The 18299-nt window shown below is 46.2% G+C and overlaps 1 protein-coding gene across 1 annotated transcript in view; it reads left to right on the forward strand.

Moving 5' to 3' along the window:
- Positions 1–1445: 1445 nt before the first annotated feature.
- Positions 1446–18299, forward strand: part of EEF2KMT (eukaryotic elongation factor 2 lysine methyltransferase) — a 69115-nt gene continuing 52261 nt past the window's right edge. The window contains exons 1-2 of the mRNA XM_082260988.1: positions 1446–1522; positions 11941–12034. Coding sequence (XP_082117114.1) covers positions 11951–12034 — 84 coding nt within the window. The 5' untranslated portion in view covers positions 1446–1522; positions 11941–11950. The remainder of the gene's footprint in view (positions 1523–11940; positions 12035–18299) is intronic.

An 18299-nucleotide genomic window follows, 5' to 3' on the forward strand; every position in this document is an offset into this window, starting at 1 on the left:
CATTGCTGGCACTTTCACCCCATTCCTGCCCAGGCCATTTTTAGGCTTTCAGCGTTGTCACCCTTTGAGCAACGACAATTGTGTGGCCATGCAACACTGTACCCATATGAGATTTTTATTCACACAATTCACACAGAGCTTTCTTTTTAATGGTGTTTAATCACCACTGGGTTTTTTTATTTTTTGCTAAATAAACTAAAAAAAGAACATTTTAGGGAAAAAATGTTCCTTCATTTCGGTAATAAAATTTTGCAAATGTAGCAGGATTTCCAGGCATTGGGCCTGATATGGGACTGCCATTGTTACCGGTAACACTTCCAACACATTGAAGTTGAAAACCCAAGTGTGAGAGCTGAGACAATGACCATTCCGGCATCTTTGGTTTGTTTTGTTTATTTTGTATTGGGGATGGGAGAAGGGAATGAGTGGGATACTCCTCTGGCTCAACTAGGTTTAACCGGGACACTTTGTAGAAAAATACCTGTTAGCGTTGTCCTGACACCAGCTGAATGCCGACCAACGCTTCCTGGCGCTTGAAAATACTGTTTTGCTGAAATGTGCTGAAACTTCGACTTTAACAAATGTCATCCGCTCCGTGAAAAAAAAAAAAAAAAGGACCGGAGCGGATCGCAATGCGGTCCACTCCGTGTGAAAGAGCCCTTACACTGCATCCGGTGGTAAATGATAAGCTACATCTGGTGTCAGGAGACTGTGGTAAGTGACACACTCAGGGCTCCCACTGATTCTGCATTATGGTCAGTTAAACTATTTAAATATTAGAAATAATGTGCTTCAATCATCCTGACACCATACCAACCATGGTGTCGTCATGATTGAAGCACTACCACCAGCCATTGCCCAGACAAATTGGCAGCGGAGACCACCTTTATCGCAAAGTTTTCTTCCACTGAACCGCTGCTCTACCTGAGATGTCATCAGGCACTGCATGCAATCAGACGCCATGCCAGCCAATGACATAATTGGGATGCCGCCTTCACTTCTTGGTGTCATCACCCACTTGGAGGGCCAAAGGAAGGTGTCAGCAAGGGGTTAAACAAAATTCACAGAGAAAGAAACCAGTAATTTGATAATTCCTCCCAGTTCATGTAATGGGAGGTGGGGGTGTCCCTCTTTAGAACTGAACACTGCAATAAAACGTGTGACACCATCGTTCCACACTCTGTCAGAGCTGATATATATACATTCATGTTTCTCATAGTAAAAGTGTCAGATCACGTCCTTCTCTTTACATCTGGTAACAGCTCTGATAACATCCGTCCTGGCCTGAGACATGGACACAACACAGCTTCCTCTTCCTTCTCCTAGGTCCCGCCCACCGGCGATCATATTAATGACGTTTCCAACGTTACATCCAATCACAATGATGCTTTTATGTCCTGTCGGCATGTACAGCGAGGAAGGGGTGGGGCTATGTGTGGCGCTGTCTGGGCCATGTGGGAGCTTGTTGTGACTGACAGGAGGTTGGCGGTGTCACTTAGCACAAGAACGGACATCCCTATTGGTGAGGAAGAATAGCAAACCCCGGTAATGGCAGGCTTCCATAGTACCACAGTACATGTTGCATCTTATAGATTCATGTAATCTGCTCTTAAAAGTACATTACCTAAAAACTAGCTGTCAGCAAAGGCTTTATATTGTAGCAGAGGGTTTCTGTAATGAAATGCTTCTTATCTGTTTACTAGCAAAGTGCACAGCGCAGTGTTCAATGTCTTCATGTCTGTACCAGGATGAATGACCTCCTTGTCACACGTGGGTGTTAGGGTTGTCACCTCATCCCTTTAATCCAGGACACATTAATTACACAGGTTCTGAGGCTGATCTAAGGAACTAAGTGAGTTTATTTACCACCTTAAAGCTGTAGTATAGTCATTTTGTTGACTTTTACATACAGGTAAGCCTATAATAAGGCTTATCTGTAGGTACAATTAATATCTCCTAAATCTGCACGTTTTAGGAGATATTTGCACTGCATGCAGCCGCTGACGCTAGCGGTGCATGCGCTCTTAAGGTCCAGCGGACCTTCAGAATTCCTTGCCGGAAAATTAATCCCCCACGCGCATGCGCGGGAGTGATGTCATCGCGTCTCCAACCATTTACAGCGCCGGAGCCGCCGAACATGGAAGAGACGCAGAGGGATCATGTCCTCTCCCACAGCGGTGTTCGGGGGTCCGTGTCAGGAATTCGTTTTAAGGTAAGTATTTCATAATGAGCTAGTATGCGATGCATACTAGCTCATTATGCCTTTGTCTTGCAGGGGTTTTTTTTTTTTTTTTGAGTAAAGAACCGCTTTATTCAGCCACAGAACCTGTGTAAATTAATGTGTCCTTGTTTAAAGGGACGAGGTGGTAACCTTAGTGGGTGTTAGGGTGCTTTCACACTTGCAGGGCCCTCTGAAAAGGAATCTGTTCAGATTGCTATTCAGAGGGTGATGAGCATGAATTAAGGCTGGCCATACACTATACAATTTTCTTGTTCAACTTTCCTTTAGCTTTACCAAAACCATATAATATGAGGTCAAACCTAAACACTTTCAATTTGTATGCAATCAGGCAGGCCCTTGCACTACATAGTTGAAGGTAAAGCCCCGTACACACGTACCGATCGTCGGCCGTCTTTTGTCCAGGGCTGTCGTGTCTGTTGAAAACTGCAAAAGACTGCACACGAATTTTGTCGGCCAACAACAGCCGACTGCAGAAGTGATGTCATGTGATGGTTAACTTTCCGTGTGTTTTTTCTTTTCTGAGCATGCTCAGTCTTGCAAATCTGCTGTCTGTCGACCGAATTCTGTACTGACTGGTGAACAATCGGCCGTTCTGGTGTTGGCCAACAAAAATTTTAATGCTTGCACGACAGATTCTTTTCGGCCGAAAGTGCGCTGTCGGCTGTCGGAAGCATCATACTAACAAGCTGAAAATCGGCCGATCGTTCGGCGGCCGAACATTTTCGGCCGACAATCGGTACGTGTGTACGGGCCTTGGATCTCAAGGAAATTGTATAGTGTATGGCCACCCTAACACTAACTACTGCACTGTGCCGCATTGATCTAAGTAGGGGAGTTTGACAGGTGGTGCTGATTAAAAATACTGCATCACGTGCGTGACGTGAACAGCACTGTCAGTCTATTGTTAGAATTTGGGTAGGTGGCCTGGGGGCAGTAAAACCACAGCTCAGCTGTCTGTCTTTTTTTTTTTAGAGCCCTTATGTCACACTGCTAGGGAATTGACAGTCCAGAAAGTAAGGCAGGTTCACACATGTGCAGCGGCGGTTCCCAGCATGGGGTCCACAGTGAATCAGGTCAGAATTTTTCCCTAAATTCGCACCTGAACCAGACCCAAACACGCACAGAACCCTTCTGGAATGCGGACAGCTGCTGCCCCGGACCTGTGTGAGCCAGCTTCTTTGAGAGCTGGTCACACTCGCATGTCATGCGAATTGGGACTGGGAAACCCACATCCAATTCCCACATATGTGAACCCAGACTAATCCTGCATCTTCCCTTTACATCATAGCCCTCTCCTCTTGGGAATGTCTATTGTTTGGGCTGGTGCTGCTCCTCTTCTCCTCCCCACTCTACCCAGCTTGTTATGTAGCAGCTCAGCGAGGCCCAGAGGAGAATATTATAGATCAGTGTTTGTCAGCCTTAGGCTTGTGACGGAATCAGATTTTCATGCTGCGATTAATTGATTAAGGTTTTGCCACGGTATACGGTATTATCACGGTATTCTATTATTAAATTTAAATTATTAAATTTCCACCTCACTTCAATTTCATTGCTGAATTTAGGGGCTTTGGTTCACTTATGCACATTATTATATAGTCAGTCAGTACAGACTCTGTGAACCAGGCCTAAAATAGGTCATCAAGCAGTGTCTGGCCTAACTGGTGATAACTGGTCCTGGCGCTCGGCTCCGATCCGATGGCCTGGTCATTAAGAGGGCAAATCCTTTTGGTCAAGAAGTGGTTAAACCTGAAGGAGGTGTTGTTTATAAATTACTTTACTATTGCTTTAGGCCTGGTTCACATGTATGCGGGTTGGTGATTCACATGTATGCGGGTTGGCGGTTCACATGTATGCGGGTTGGCGGCCAAACATTTGCACAGGCATAGCAGCCCATTGATTTGAACGGGCTGCTATGCCCTCATTTTCTGCAGAAAAAAGGTGCATGCAGCATTTTTTTAAAATTCAGTGGCCTTGAAATCCATCCTGCTTTTGCACCATGCGACTAAACTGCAGTTCCTGCTCTGGCAAGCTTTCTGCATTTTTTGTATACGTGGGCACGGCATTTAAAAACAGTTTGCGTGTGCAGCAACGGCAGGTAAGTCGCATGGTGCAAAAGAAGGATGGATTTCATGGCCACTGCATTTTTTTAAATTCTGCATGCACCTTTTTTCAGCTGAAAACGCAGGCATAGCAGCTCAAGCCCATTCACATCAATGGGCTGCTATGCCTGTGCAAATGTGGGCCCCCAACCCGCATACATGTGAACCAGGCCTAAAGCAATAGTAAAGTCATTAATTGGTTAAACCTGCAGGAGGACCGGTGTTTTTATCTTGATTTGCCCCTTTAAAGACCAGGTCATCGGATCAGAGCGCCAGGACCAGTCATCACCAGGTAGGCCAGACACTGCTTGATGGCTATATAATAATGTAATGTGGGCTGCTATGCGTGTGTGTGTGTGTGTGTATATATATATATTAGAGCTGCACGATTCTGGCCAAAATGAGAATCACGATTTTTTAGCTTGGAATAAAGATCACGATTCTCTCACGATTCTCTGTGTAACAAAAAAAAAAAAATGGGATAACTTTACTGTTACGTTTTTTTTTATTCATTAAAGTCTATTAATTGCGTTTGAAAGACTGCTGCGCCAATACAGTGTGACATAAAATAATACAACAATCGCCATTTTTTTCTGTAGGGTCTCTGCTAAAAAAATATATAAAATGTTTGGGGGTTCTAAGTACTTTTCTAGCAAAAAAAAAAACTGATTTTAACTTGCAAGCAACAAGTGTCAGAAAAAGGTCCAGTCTTTAAGAGGTTAAACTTCCTTTCTCCCTGGCAGAGGGAAGGAAAAAATACAATGTAATCATTTTTGTTTATAGTTAGGAGACTTAATGCTGAAAGGCATTAGCTGTGTGAGTGAATGAGCCCCCGTTCACACTGGGGCGACGCTACTTCGGACCGCGACCTCCGAGGTCGCGGTGCGAGCAGCGCGCCGCGACCTCGGAGCGTCCGCCACGGACTTCATAACATTGAAGTCTATGGCGGTCGCCTCCTGGTCGCCCCAAAGAAGCTCTGGACCCTTTTTCTGAGTCGGAGCGACTTGTGTCGCTCCTATCAGAACGGGTCCGCAGCTTCCCTATGGGAGGCGACCTGCGGCGACCTGTGAGGCGACCAGGTTGCCTCACAGGTCGCCCCAGTGTGAACGGGGGCTCAGTCATCCAGCTCACTGAAATGTATCAATTCACAAGTCAGACCCAGGAGCAGAGAAACTCGGTATTTTAAAAATGCCACAATAACAATACCGTGGCTATGCAATACCGCGATATATCGAATTACCGAAAACCGGCATATGTCTAGTCAGCCTTTATCCAGTCATCGCACCCTTTAAAAGTGTTTTCCGGCTTGAGGCCCCCCGGTCTAATGCTTGGTTCACATTACTACTGAGTCAGAAGTGCACATAAAATCATGTGTGTTCCTAATGCACTGCTCTTTAGTAGACACACAGGGGTGCCATTAATTCTTAATAGAACCCCCACGCATTGGTAAACGCAGTGCATGCTCGGTGCTGTGCATTTAAAAAAAAAAAAAAAAAAGTTGCGTTTCTGCAGGCAGGACAGCCAGTTGAAATAAACTGGCTTCCCTACATGCAACACACAGCCGCACAGATGTGAATCAAGGGTTTGTTAATGTGTGAGGTTGGGGGATGTTATAGCTACACATATGAGCCTCGTTTTTACCACTCCCAACTGCTCCCTCTTTAGCTGCAGAGGTTGTACATATGCTGTGGCTGCAACAGGAAGCATACCCCCAGATGAATAGGGTCACACTGCATGCAGCATAGGGATGCTGTATTTAGGGGCTTAAAACTGGCGTTGAGGTGACATATGGCCTATTTGCTGCCTGTAAATGCTTCTCAAAAGCGATCAGAGCATGCATTGATTTTCAGAGGTGCAGCTGTCCTTGCCGCTATTGTGAACCAGCCCTAAAAAAGCAGTTCTGATCATACAGGATTAGGGGTCAGAGTTAAAGGTAGCCTAAGGGGTCTGGACATGGATGGCTGAGGCTGCTGTTTCTCTGAGCTCCGTGCCTGTCCGCTCCTAGCCCGGCTGATTTTGTCTGCAGACGGTTGGAAGGAGGTTGGCGAAACGTCGAAAGACTAAGGGCACCTCTGGACATTCGACCACCCCGCGGAGGACCCCGGTAGGGGGAGAGATTCAGCAATTTTTCTCTGCCTCCCCGATTCCCGCTTCTTCGAGCAAGATGGCGGCCGCCCGCTCAGCCACGCTGTCTGATACAGGTACACAGCTGGCCTTCCCAGCCACATCGGCTGCCTCAGAGACACTGTCTGATACACCGGCCGCCCTTCGCCCGCCGGAGCCCAGTCCATCGCTGTTGTCTAATCGGGTGGAAGTGGACGAGGAGCTCCGTTCCATCCTGCGCTCCCTGCCCAGCAAGGCCGACATTGAGGCCATAGTAGGCCGCTTGGAGGCGAGCCACCATCGTGAAGTGAGGGCGGAGGTGCAGCAGGTCGCAGAGAGGGTGACTGCAGGGGAAACAGCCCTGGGCACTATGGACAGACACATAGGAATCCTGGAGAGGGCCCAGGCTGAGGCAACCGTTGCTATGCATTTGCACATGGAGGACATAGAAGACCGTAACAGGCGGAACAATGTCCGGATTAAGGGCTTACCTGAGGCAACTGGCCCGGAGGATCTCTCGGAAACTATATCTGCTATCTTTGCTCAACTGCTGGGACAATCCCTGCCCCCTAATTTGGAATACGACCGGCTGCACAGAGCTCTAGGCCCCCGTAAACCGGATCCGGAGAGACCGCAGGATGTTATCTGCCGCCTGCATAGATTCACCCACCGTGAGATGATCTTCCGGAAGGCCTGGGATGCAGGTACATTGGACTTTGATGGGGCCCCACTTAAATTGATGCCGGACTTATCCAGGGCTACCCTGTACCGCCGAGCACTGCTTCGTCCCCTACTCGACCTGGCCAGAAGATCTGGAGTTACTTACCGTTGGGGTTACCCGCTCTCAGTCACCTTCCGCAAGACCAACTCCTTCTTCACGTTGCGGTCCCAATCGGAGTTGCCAGCCCTATTTGCATTCCTGGAGGTAGACCATATCCAGGTCCCAAATTGGCTCCTCTTACTGCCCCGACCCGCTGAACGCAGGACTGTGCCCTCCAGAGGTCTGTTTGGCTCGCCCCGCCCGCAGCAAACTCGGCGTAGCTCCAGACCGCGAGCCGCAGAGGCACCCAGGGAAATGTGACTGCACCTCCTTAGCCTCGGGGGCTGAACTCTGTTTCCTGGATGGCCTGTCCACTGTTGATTCCGCTCCCCACGGATGACCCTTGTCCTCCCATTAGGTCTGGTTGTTACTACCCTTTCCCCCCTGGTGCTGTTTGTGGGCCCCCTTTCCTCGCCCCCTGCCCACTTCTGCCCCGAACATGTCGGCTCAGACTGCTTTGACTGTCCCCGATTGCCCCCGTGTCATCTCTCGTCCATTATCTGCCTGCTCTGTAATAGACTTGCCACCTCCACCCCGCTGGTGTCCGGGGGATTAGAAGAGGACTGCCGCTCTGACCTGTTACATCCTCCTGCACGCATGATGAGATCGGGGACTTTCGGATGGGACATTGGCCTCAGCGGCCTAGTTTTCGTTGGTGGGTATGGGGATCTGTCATGTGTACCTACTGGGGGGGGGGGGGTGCGGTGGTTAGAGGGAGGGGGTACTGGTGGGGAGAGGGAGCATTTATGGTTATGTGGGTCAGGCTTGTCTGTTTTTTGGGGGGACAGATTGCCTGGATGGGGTGGGGGGTGATTCGGGGGAGACACTCTGACCCTTTGCTGAGGAAGCCTTGCGGCTTGGAGGGAGGGGGGTAACTCCTCCCCCTCTTTGTTTTGTTAAGGGTGAATACCCTGGGGATGTAAATTATTCCCTGTTGTTGATGACGGGGGATCCAGGCGATCTGAGCCTTCTGGGAGTTGTCGTTTTAATGCCTACTTTTTTTTTTTTTTTTTTACATGGGGCTCCCCTGGGTGCGGGTGGCACCTCCTCCGTGCTTCTTGACCCTGGAGAGTATCGCCTGCCTTACGATAGGTTGTTTTTACCTATAGTATGTCTCCTAATCCCTATGCCCTGAATAAGTTATGATTGTTACTGCACAGTATGGGGGTATGGTTTACGAGCTGTGCATTAGATTCCTACCTATATGTTTTCAGAATGTGATTTTATATGCCTCTACTTTACTGTTCTGATGTGTTGACTGAGAACTGCCTTAACATACTCATTCTTGCCCACACGCTTTCCTGTTAGCTCCCTTTCCCTCTAATTGCTTTACAGTTTTCTGGGCTGGGAGGACGGCCGGACTCAGGCTCCCTGGGCTGTGCCATCTCCGCCCTCGACCCCCCCGTAGGTTAGCACACGGTAGACTTATAGTCTCCCGGTGCTGGTGCAGTTCTTCTGCTCTCTAGTGCCTTCGGGCTATTCCATTTTTTTTTCTCTTCCTCCTCTACTACTGCTCTGCTCTACCCTACCTTCCTCCCTCATCCTCCCCCCGAGTCTGGGAGGTCTTTTCCCCTTCTCCCTTCCCTCCTCTCACTACGCCTCCTCCCCCCCTCCCTTCTGCCCATTAATCTCTACTGACCCTTGCCTCCCCTTTGCCCATTCCTCTATCCCTTCCCGTGGGTGTGCTCCGCGCTGGGCCATGGACGCTCTTCACGTGGTCTCTCTGAACGCCAAAGGGCTCAATATTCCGGAAAAGCGGAAGGTTCTCCTCAATGAGTTACACTGCTGCCGTGCGGACGTGGCATTCATTCAGGAGACCCACTTCAGAGACGATCGCCTTCCATTCCTCAAAAATCGTTTCTACCCACTCTCGTATCACGCAACCAATGCTGTGGCAAAATCCAAAGGGGTCTCCATTTTACTGTCCGCCAGGTTGCCCTTGCATTGTGACGGTTCCCTGCTGGACCCGGGGGGACGGTTCATATTTCTCAAGGGGTCCATTGGTTCCTTCCGCCTTACCTTCGCATGTATATACGCTCCTAATGATGGTCAAGACTCCTTCCTGGTGGGTGTGCTGGAGAAGCTAGCTGCATTCCAAGACGGACAATTGATCATGGGGGAGGACTGTAACATCCCCTTAGTCCCGACTGTTGACTCACGGGGTCCGGAAGTGATTCCTGCAAGCTCTCCACAGTGCGCAGTTGGTGGATGCATGGCGACTACAGCATAGTGGTCAACGTGACTATTCTTTTTTTATTCGCCGCCTCATAGGATGTATTCTCGCATTGACTTCTTCTTGCTCCCACATCGACAACTGCATGCGGTACAAGCCACTGATATCAGTTCGATCACCTTCTCGGACAACGCGCTCATATCTCTGACTTATAACCTGTCGGAGGGAACAGGGATGGGGACCAAGATCTGGCGTCTTAGTGACTCCCTGTTGCAGAATACGGAGGTGCACGCGGAGATCCTCCGGGAGCTCAGAGTATTTCCATGAAAATGTGACGGAGGATTGTGACCCTGGGATGGTGTGGGAGGCACACAAAATGGTGGTTTGAGGCCTCTTCATCAAACATGGCTCACGTCTTAAGACTCCGCCTGCAGATGTTGGAGAAATTACTTGGTGATATTCATGCCCTTGAAACTAGGCACAAACGCTCCCTGACCAGAGACGTGGAGATGGAACTCTTCTCCCTCCGTCAAAAAGTGAAAGACCTCTTCATGAAGGGGAAGGCGGATCTGCATCGGTCTCGCCAGGCGTTTTATGCCTCCAGGGAGAAGTGCGGCCGCTTACTGGCGGCATCTGTCCGGGCACAGAGACTAGCAAGCTATGTTCCACACATCCAGTCACCGACGTGTCGGAGGGTGGCCCTACCTAGACTGATCGCAGATGAATTCAAAAAGTTCTATTCTAATCTCTATAACCTACCTGTCTCGGTGGCCTCCCCCTCATAAATTGATGACTATGTGGCTACTGCGCAACTGCCCTGTCTTTCACAGGAAGAGAGGGATCAGCTGGAGGCCCCGATCTCTATGCTGGAACTTCAGGGCGCACTGAGTTAGTTTAAGACGGGCAAAGCGCCGGGCCCAGATGGCTTTACACTTCCCTATTATATGACTTTCCTCCCGATTCTGGGCCCCATTGGTTGGCTTGGCTCAACCTTTTGGGCTCCAACGAGTCCGCTTTTCCAGTGGACTCGCTTCACGCCCACATCTCTCTTATACCGAAGGAGGGGAAGGACCCAGCACTTTGTAGTAGTTATCGCCTGATCTCGCTCCTGAATGTGGACTTAAAAGTCTTCTCTAAGATTATTGCGAATCGCATGAGCCACTCATGAACCGACTGATTCACTTGGACCAGGTGGGATTTATTCCCACCCGAGAGGCGTGCGATAACACTTCTAAGGTGCTGAATATTATACATCTAGCGCAGAAGTCCCACACCCCTTGTGTTCTCCTGAACACAGATGCGGAAAAGGCCTTCGACCGCGTCAGTTGGCGATTCATGACGGGAACACTGCGATCTATTGGTCTCGGGTCCACCATGCTGTCGTGGATCGGACATATCTGGCCCTACCGTACAAGTGAAATGCAATGGCGTGCTTTCGGACTCCTTTGCCATCACCAATAGCACCCGCCAGGGGTGTCCCCTCTCCCCTTTGCTGTTCGCGCTATCCCTGGAACCGTTTCTTTGCAGAGTTTGCAGAGACAATACAGTTGCAAGACAATTGAATACAGGAGGACTTATAAGTCCCTGCTCGTTAGAGCTTACAATCTAGAAGTTGAAAGTCAAATGGCTTTTGTGAAGGTGATTAGCTAAACATGATTGAGTTTACAAGCCATTTAGGAGGGGGGTGATCCTTTTTCCAACTGGGTAATTCTGTTCTTCATTATTTTTTTTTTTCTGACATGTTTGTGTTTATATCTTTTACTTGGATGCTATGTGTTGCACTAAGTAAATACTACTGGATAAAATAAAAACTGTGTATGTCTTCATTTCAGGCTGCAAAGCAACAAAATGTGATTATTTTAAAGGTGGATGACTCTTTTCTATACCCACTGTAACTGCTTAAAATGTGTTAGCTGGTATTTAGCTTAAATGTATTAGGCATGTCCATCTAATGCTGCTTGTGCATCTAACACTCAACTCTACTCTTCCCAGATTGACAGAGCTGCTTTTCGATGGTGTCTCTATTTGTCCTCCAGTGAAGAGGAGACACTCTAAAGCTGGCCATACATGACTCCGTTTTTTTTTTTTTTTTTTTTTTCAGTCAGGAGGCTGAATGGAAAAAAAAAAAAAAATGATCCAATTTCCCTATCTACACATTGGAGGTGAATAGCTATGTCTGTTTTCTGACAGCAGGACTACCCCGCCGTCATAATACATTGATTAGTGCTGCGGCAGCCCATTGGCTGCACGAGTTGATCAAATGTGGGTTTCCAGCAGGACTGTATGACAAACGCAGATCTAATGACTAGCTTATGTTCAACAGAAAGAGCTACACTCTGGAATGAGCCAAATTTGAATCCATGTATAGCCAGCTTAAGACAGGAAGTACGATACTGGCTGGATTGCAAGATGAAAATAAAGGGAAAAGGAAAACCAATGCAGTCACCACATCTAAGAATTTCCATAAATATGGATCTAACCTGTTCCCTTTATGTTTACATAGATATATCTGCATGGACATTACAGAGAATACATTGTGTGATGCATTCCAACGCTACTTTTTTTGCTGCAGGCATATTGGTTCTTTGCCATGGCAGGTAAGTGCTTCTGTTCCCCTGCTAAAGTAACTGCTGCAATGTTTAACTGTAGCACTAGAAAAAAAGTATGTACTAAATTGTATCTAAAAACAAATTTTCCCCTATACACATATATCAGAACCTAATGTTGGCTGCTATCATCCCGATCATTGTAGAAAAAGAGAGATTCCCCCTATGTATATATGGGACTTTGAAAAGGCAACTAAAACATCAAAATTCATAAAAAACCAAATGTGTATTAGTATGTAAAAACAATTATTCACAAATATGTGTTACAAAAAATCCTAAAAGCATATCTTGCAGCCATGTTGGATATATAACCATACAAAGACTTAGTAATTCTTAGAACCCAGTGTGTTTCAGGACTGCGCCTTTCTTCAGGGGTAAGACAGGAGATGTATCAATTCAAGTAGTTTTCTATAGAGAAAAATTATAACATTATAAAATATGTACAGTAGGACTAAGTTTCTTCTAACTATAACGTCCATCAGAATTATACATACCACCAGATGTTCATACATATCATCTAGCCCTGTAGATACATTTAAAATGGAAGGAGTCAGCGCCTCACACAGACGACCGGTATCAAGGAGCTAGAGGCACCAGGGAGAGGGCTAGCATATAAGTTACGCACAGGGGTCCCCACACATTGTGGGTCTCCAGTGTTCCTCTGCCCCCCCAAACGATAATGCACTATAAAAAATAATGAAATGCCATGTAAGGTATTTATAAGTAAGGTATTCCATAGGCACCCACATGTCCTCATCAATCCCATAATGTGGCTTCATCAATATAGTCTCAGATTCTAATATGGGAAGGTATTCCTTTCTGTATTAGTGGGCTTGGTGCAACTCAATCTGATGTGTTCACCCTAGGGGGAAGTATGTGTATATATAATATTTTTTTTATTATCTCACCAAAGTGAGTACACCCCTCATGTTTTTGTAAATATTTTATTACAGTGCCTTGCGAAAGTATTCGGCCCCCTTGAACTTTGCGACCTTTTATCACATTTCAGGCTTCAAACATAAAGATATAAAACTGTAATTTTTTGTGAAGAATCAACAACAAGTGGGACACAATCATGAAGTGGAACGAAATTTATTGGATATTTCAAACTTTGTTAACAAATAAAAAACTGAAAAATTGAAAAATTGGGCGTGCAAAATTATTCAGCCCCTTTACTTTCAGTGCAGCAAACTCTCTCCAGAAGTTCAGTGAGGATCTCTGAATGATCCAATGTTGACCTAAATGACTAATGATGATAAATAGAATCCACCTGTGTGTAATCAAGTCTCTGTATAAATGCACCTGCACTGTGATAGTCTCAGAGGTCCGTTTAAAGCACAGAGAGCATCATGAAGAACAAGGAACACACCAGGCAGGTCCGAGATACTGTTGTGGAGAAGTTTAAAGCCGCATTTGGATACAAAAAGATTTCCCAAGCTTTAAACATCCCAAGGAGCACTGTGCAAGCGATAATATTGAAATGGAAGGAGTATCAGACCACTGCAAATCTACGAAGACCTGACCGTCCCTCTAAACTTTCAGCTCATACAAGGAGAAGACTGATCAGAGATGCAGCCAAAAGGCCCATGATCACTCTGGATGAACTGCAGAGATTTACAGCTGAGGTGGGAGACTCTGTCCATAGGACAACAATCAGTAGTATACTGCACAAATCTGGCCTTTATGGAAGAGTGGCAAGAAGAAAGCCATTTCTTAAAGATATCCATAAAAAGTGTCGTTTAAAGTTTGCCACAAGCCACCTGGGAGACACACCAAACATGTGGAAGAAGGTGCTCTGGTCAGATGAAACCAAAATCTAACTTTTTGGCAACAATGCAAAATGTTATGTTTGGCGTAAAAGCAACACAGCTCATCACCCTGAACACACCATCCCCACTGTCAAACATGGTGGTGGCAGCATCATGGTTTGGGCCTGCTTTTCTTCAGCAGGGACAGGGAAGATGGTTAAAATTGATGGGAAGATTTATGGAGCCAAATACAGGACCATTCTGGAAGAAAACCTGATGGAGTCTGCAAAAGACCTGAGACTGGGACGGAGATTTGTCTTCCAACAAGACAATGATCCAAAACCTAAAGCAAAATCTACAATGGAATGGTTCACAAATAAACATATCCAGGTGTTAGAATGGCCAAGTCAAAGTCCAGACCTGAATCCAATCGAGAATTTGTGGAAAGAACTGAAAACTGCTGTTCACAAACACTCTCCATCCAACCTCACTGAGCTCGAGCTGTTTTGCAAGGAGGAATGGGCAAAAAGTTCAGTCTCTCGATGTGCAAAACTGATATTACTGAGACCTACCCCAAGCGACTTACAGCTGTAATCGCAGCAAAAGGTGGCGCTACAAAGTATTAACTTAAAGAGGAAGTAAACCCTCCTCAGGAAGTTGTACCTATAGGTAAGCCTATATTAAGGCTTACCTATAGGTACTGTAAATATCTCCTAAACATGCACCGTTTAGGAGATATTTACCTTTAATGCAGCCAGTGACGTCACTGGCGCATGCGCTCTGAAGGAACGGCAGATCGTGCCGTTCCTTCAGAGCCCCGTGCCGTGACCGTCGGCTCCCGCGCGCGTGCGCGGGAGTGACGTCACCGCGGCTCCGGCCAATCAGATGGCCGGATGCCGCGATCCCGGAAGACGGGCGACTATACATGTCGCCCGTCATACAGGTAAGCGGACGGCACGGCGGGGGCTCGTTCTAAGGTAAGTATTTCATAATGAGCTAGTATGCGATGCATACTAGCTCATTATGGGTTTCTCTTTCAGGATTTAAAGAAGAGGAAAAAAAAAAATCTCGGTGTACAACCTCTTTAAGGGGGCTGAATAATTTTGCACGCCCAATTTTTCAGTTTTTTTATTTGTTAAATAAGTTTGAAATATCCAATAAATTTCGTTCCACTTCATGATTGTGTCCCACTTGTTGATTCTTCACAAAAAATAACAGTTTTATATCTTTATGTTTGAAGCCTGAAATGTGGCAAAAGGTCGCAAAGTTCAAGGGGGCCGAATACTTTCGCAAGGCACTGTATATATTTTCATGTTTATGGATCCTTCCATCAGTCAGTACAATACTGCATACAACAAACAAACAGTGATCTATAATGCAGGATGGGATGACAAGAACTTACTTTTTAAGCTCTCTCAGGGGTGATGGCGAGAAATTGAGAAAAACATGTCTTGCTGCCCTGGTGTATCTTCTCAAAATGGTGGTTGATTCACTTCCTGTACAAATCCTACCCGGAATGCTCTGGGATCCTAACAACTTTATTAAACACATTCTGAGTTTACAAGTTTTGCAGAACAGCTGAAGCTATACCAGAAAGGAACATTACATGGCGCCTGCGCTCTGCATATACAGTATCTCACAAAAGTGAGTACACCCCTCACATTTTTGTAAATATTTTATTATATCTTTTCATATGGCAACACTTAAGAAATGACACGTTGCTGTAATGTAAAGTAGTAAATATACAGCTTGTAAAACAGTGTAAATTTGCTGTCCCCTCAAAATAACTCAACTCACAGCCATGAATGTTTAAACCACTGGCAACAAAAGTGAGTACACCCCTAAGTGAAAATGTCCATAAAAAGGCCCAATTGGCCATTTTCCCTCCTCGGTGTCATGTGACTCCTTAGTGTTACAAGGTCTCAGGTGTGAATGAGGAGCAGGTGTGTTCAATGTGGTGTTATCGCTCTCACTCTCTTATTGGTCACTGGAAGTTCAACATGGCACCTCATGGCTAAGAACTCCCTGAGGATCTGAAAAAAATAATTGTTTCTCTACATAAGGATGGCCTAGGCTATAAGAAGATTGTCAAGACCCTGAAACTGAGCTGCAGCATGGTGGCCAAGACCATACAGTGGTTTAACAGGACAGGTTCCACTCAGAACAGGCCTCGCCATGGTTGACCAAAGAAGTTGAGTGCACGTGCTCAGCGTCATATCCAAAGGTTGTCTTTGGGAAATAGACGTATGGGTGCTGCCAGCATTGCTGCAGAGGTTGAAGGGGTGGGGGGGTCGGTCTGTCAGTGCTCAGACCATATGCTGCACACTGCATCAAATTGGTCTGCATGACTGTCATCCCAGAAGGAAGCCTCTTCTAAAGATGATGCACAAGAAAGCCTGCAAACAGTTTGCTGAAGACAAGCAGACAAAGGACATGGATTACTGGAACCATGTCCTGTGGTCTGAGACCAAGATAAACCTATTTGGTTCAGATGGTGCCAAGCGTGTGTGGCAGCAACCAGGTGAGGAGTACAAAGACAAGTGTGTCTTGCCTACAGTCAAGCATGGTGGTGGGAGTGTCATAGTCTGGGGCTGCCGGCACTGGGGAGCTACAGTTCATTGAGGGAACCATGAATGCCAACATGTACTGTGACATACTGAAGCAGAGCATGATCCCCTCCCTTTGGAGACTATGTCACAGGGCAGTTTTCCAACAGGATAATGACCCAAAACACACCTTCAAGATGACCACTGCCTTTCTAAAGAAACTGAAGGTAAAGGTGATGGACTGGCCAAGCATGTCTCCAGACCTAAAACCTATTGAGCATCTGTGGGGCATCCTCAAACAGAAGTTGGAGGAATGGAAGGTCTCTAACATCCACCAGCTCCGTGATGTTGTCATGTAGGAGTGGAGAGAAGCTCTGGTGAACTCCATGCCCAAGAGGGTTAAGGCAGTGCTGGAAAAAAAATGTCTGTTTGTTGGTTCCTCAAGCCAACGGAGAAAAAATGGGACTTTTAAGGCAGTAATAAAGTAATAGAAGTATAATGCGATTTTCAAATGCGATTTTTATATAAAAAATATATTCATTTATTTGTGATAACATAGATCATAAAATGTGCTTCATTTGGGCAATTGGCCCAAGAGTGAGTGGTGAGAAAGAGAGTGACATATGTAAGATTGGTGCCCCGTGTCGGCATCGTCTGTTTACCAGCTCTTAGAGCGAGCGGGCTCGCCGCGGCTTCGCGCGCGGCCGGGTCGCGCATGTGCGGCTGCTGAATCTGAAACCCTTCCGCCCTGATAGGACCGCGATGCGCTGTACTGCGTATGCGCGGCCCTAATAAAAAAACGCCGGGAATCCCTGGAGAGTGCCATTCTTCCCTGAGCAGAGGAGGAGAAGCACCTCCAGGAGGACGCACTACTAAGAGGAACTCGGCAGGTCTGGACCAACTAGCCACCAGGTATCTTCTTTACTTTCAATAGGGGATTACCAAGTACTATCTGAGCGATCCTAATACTCACCACAAAACTTTTTTCAATCTAGATTGGCTTGAACAAACTTTGAAACAAATCAATCCAGGCAAATCAGGAACCACTAGCCACCAGGTATTTTTCAACACATGTGAAGGGGGTCCTTCTACCAAACCTATAGGAATAATTAAGCACTGTATATATATATATATATATATATATATATATCCTGTATTTACTCAGATTGGCTAAATACTACTGCAAAACCGGATTGAGGAATCGCTTCCTCTAACCGCCAGCACAAGAGGAGACCTATATGGAAGTCCCTCGCAAGTAAGAATTTACTTATTAATTACTTTGAGTGGACCATTCACACCTCCCCACATAATTTACTGAAATGACTCTTATCTGGTGTCCTCCAACTTTTAGGGATTTTGCTGCTGCATTAGAGAAGATTGTTATGAAGGTACCCTATAAATCCTGATTTTAGTAAATCTGCACGAAAAAATACAATTGTAAGTGATCTGAGTATAAATTCACTAAACCATTGTAATTACTCCAACTGAAAAATATATATCTCACAATGATTTAATATACTCATAGATATGGTGAAATCCGTGAAAAAGGCAAGAGCCGAAAACGCGTGTGGACTGGGATGTCTCATGTAGAATCCAGAAATCGCATGGATAACAGAGCATCCTTAAAAGTCACCAATCTCACATATGTCACTCTTTCTACTCTTTCTCACCACTCCCTCTTGGGCCACTTGCCCAAATGAAGCACATTTTATGATCTATGTTATCACAAATAAATGAATATATTTTTTATATAAAAATCGCATTATACTTCTATTACTTTACTACTGCCTTAAAAGTCCCATTTTTTTTTTTTTTTTTCTCCGTTGGCTTGAGGAACCAACAAACTACACAACCATTTAAACAGGGATGTTGGCACACCTTACTGATAATACTAGGCATCTGAGGCAAACCCCCCCCCCCCCCCCCACTCCAATGGGAAAAAAATGTCCGCCACACAAAATA

Source organism: Pelophylax lessonae, assembly GCF_965119305.1.
Source record: "Pelophylax lessonae genome assembly, chromosome: 6".
Lineage (NCBI taxonomy): Eukaryota > Metazoa > Chordata > Amphibia > Anura > Ranidae > Pelophylax > Pelophylax lessonae.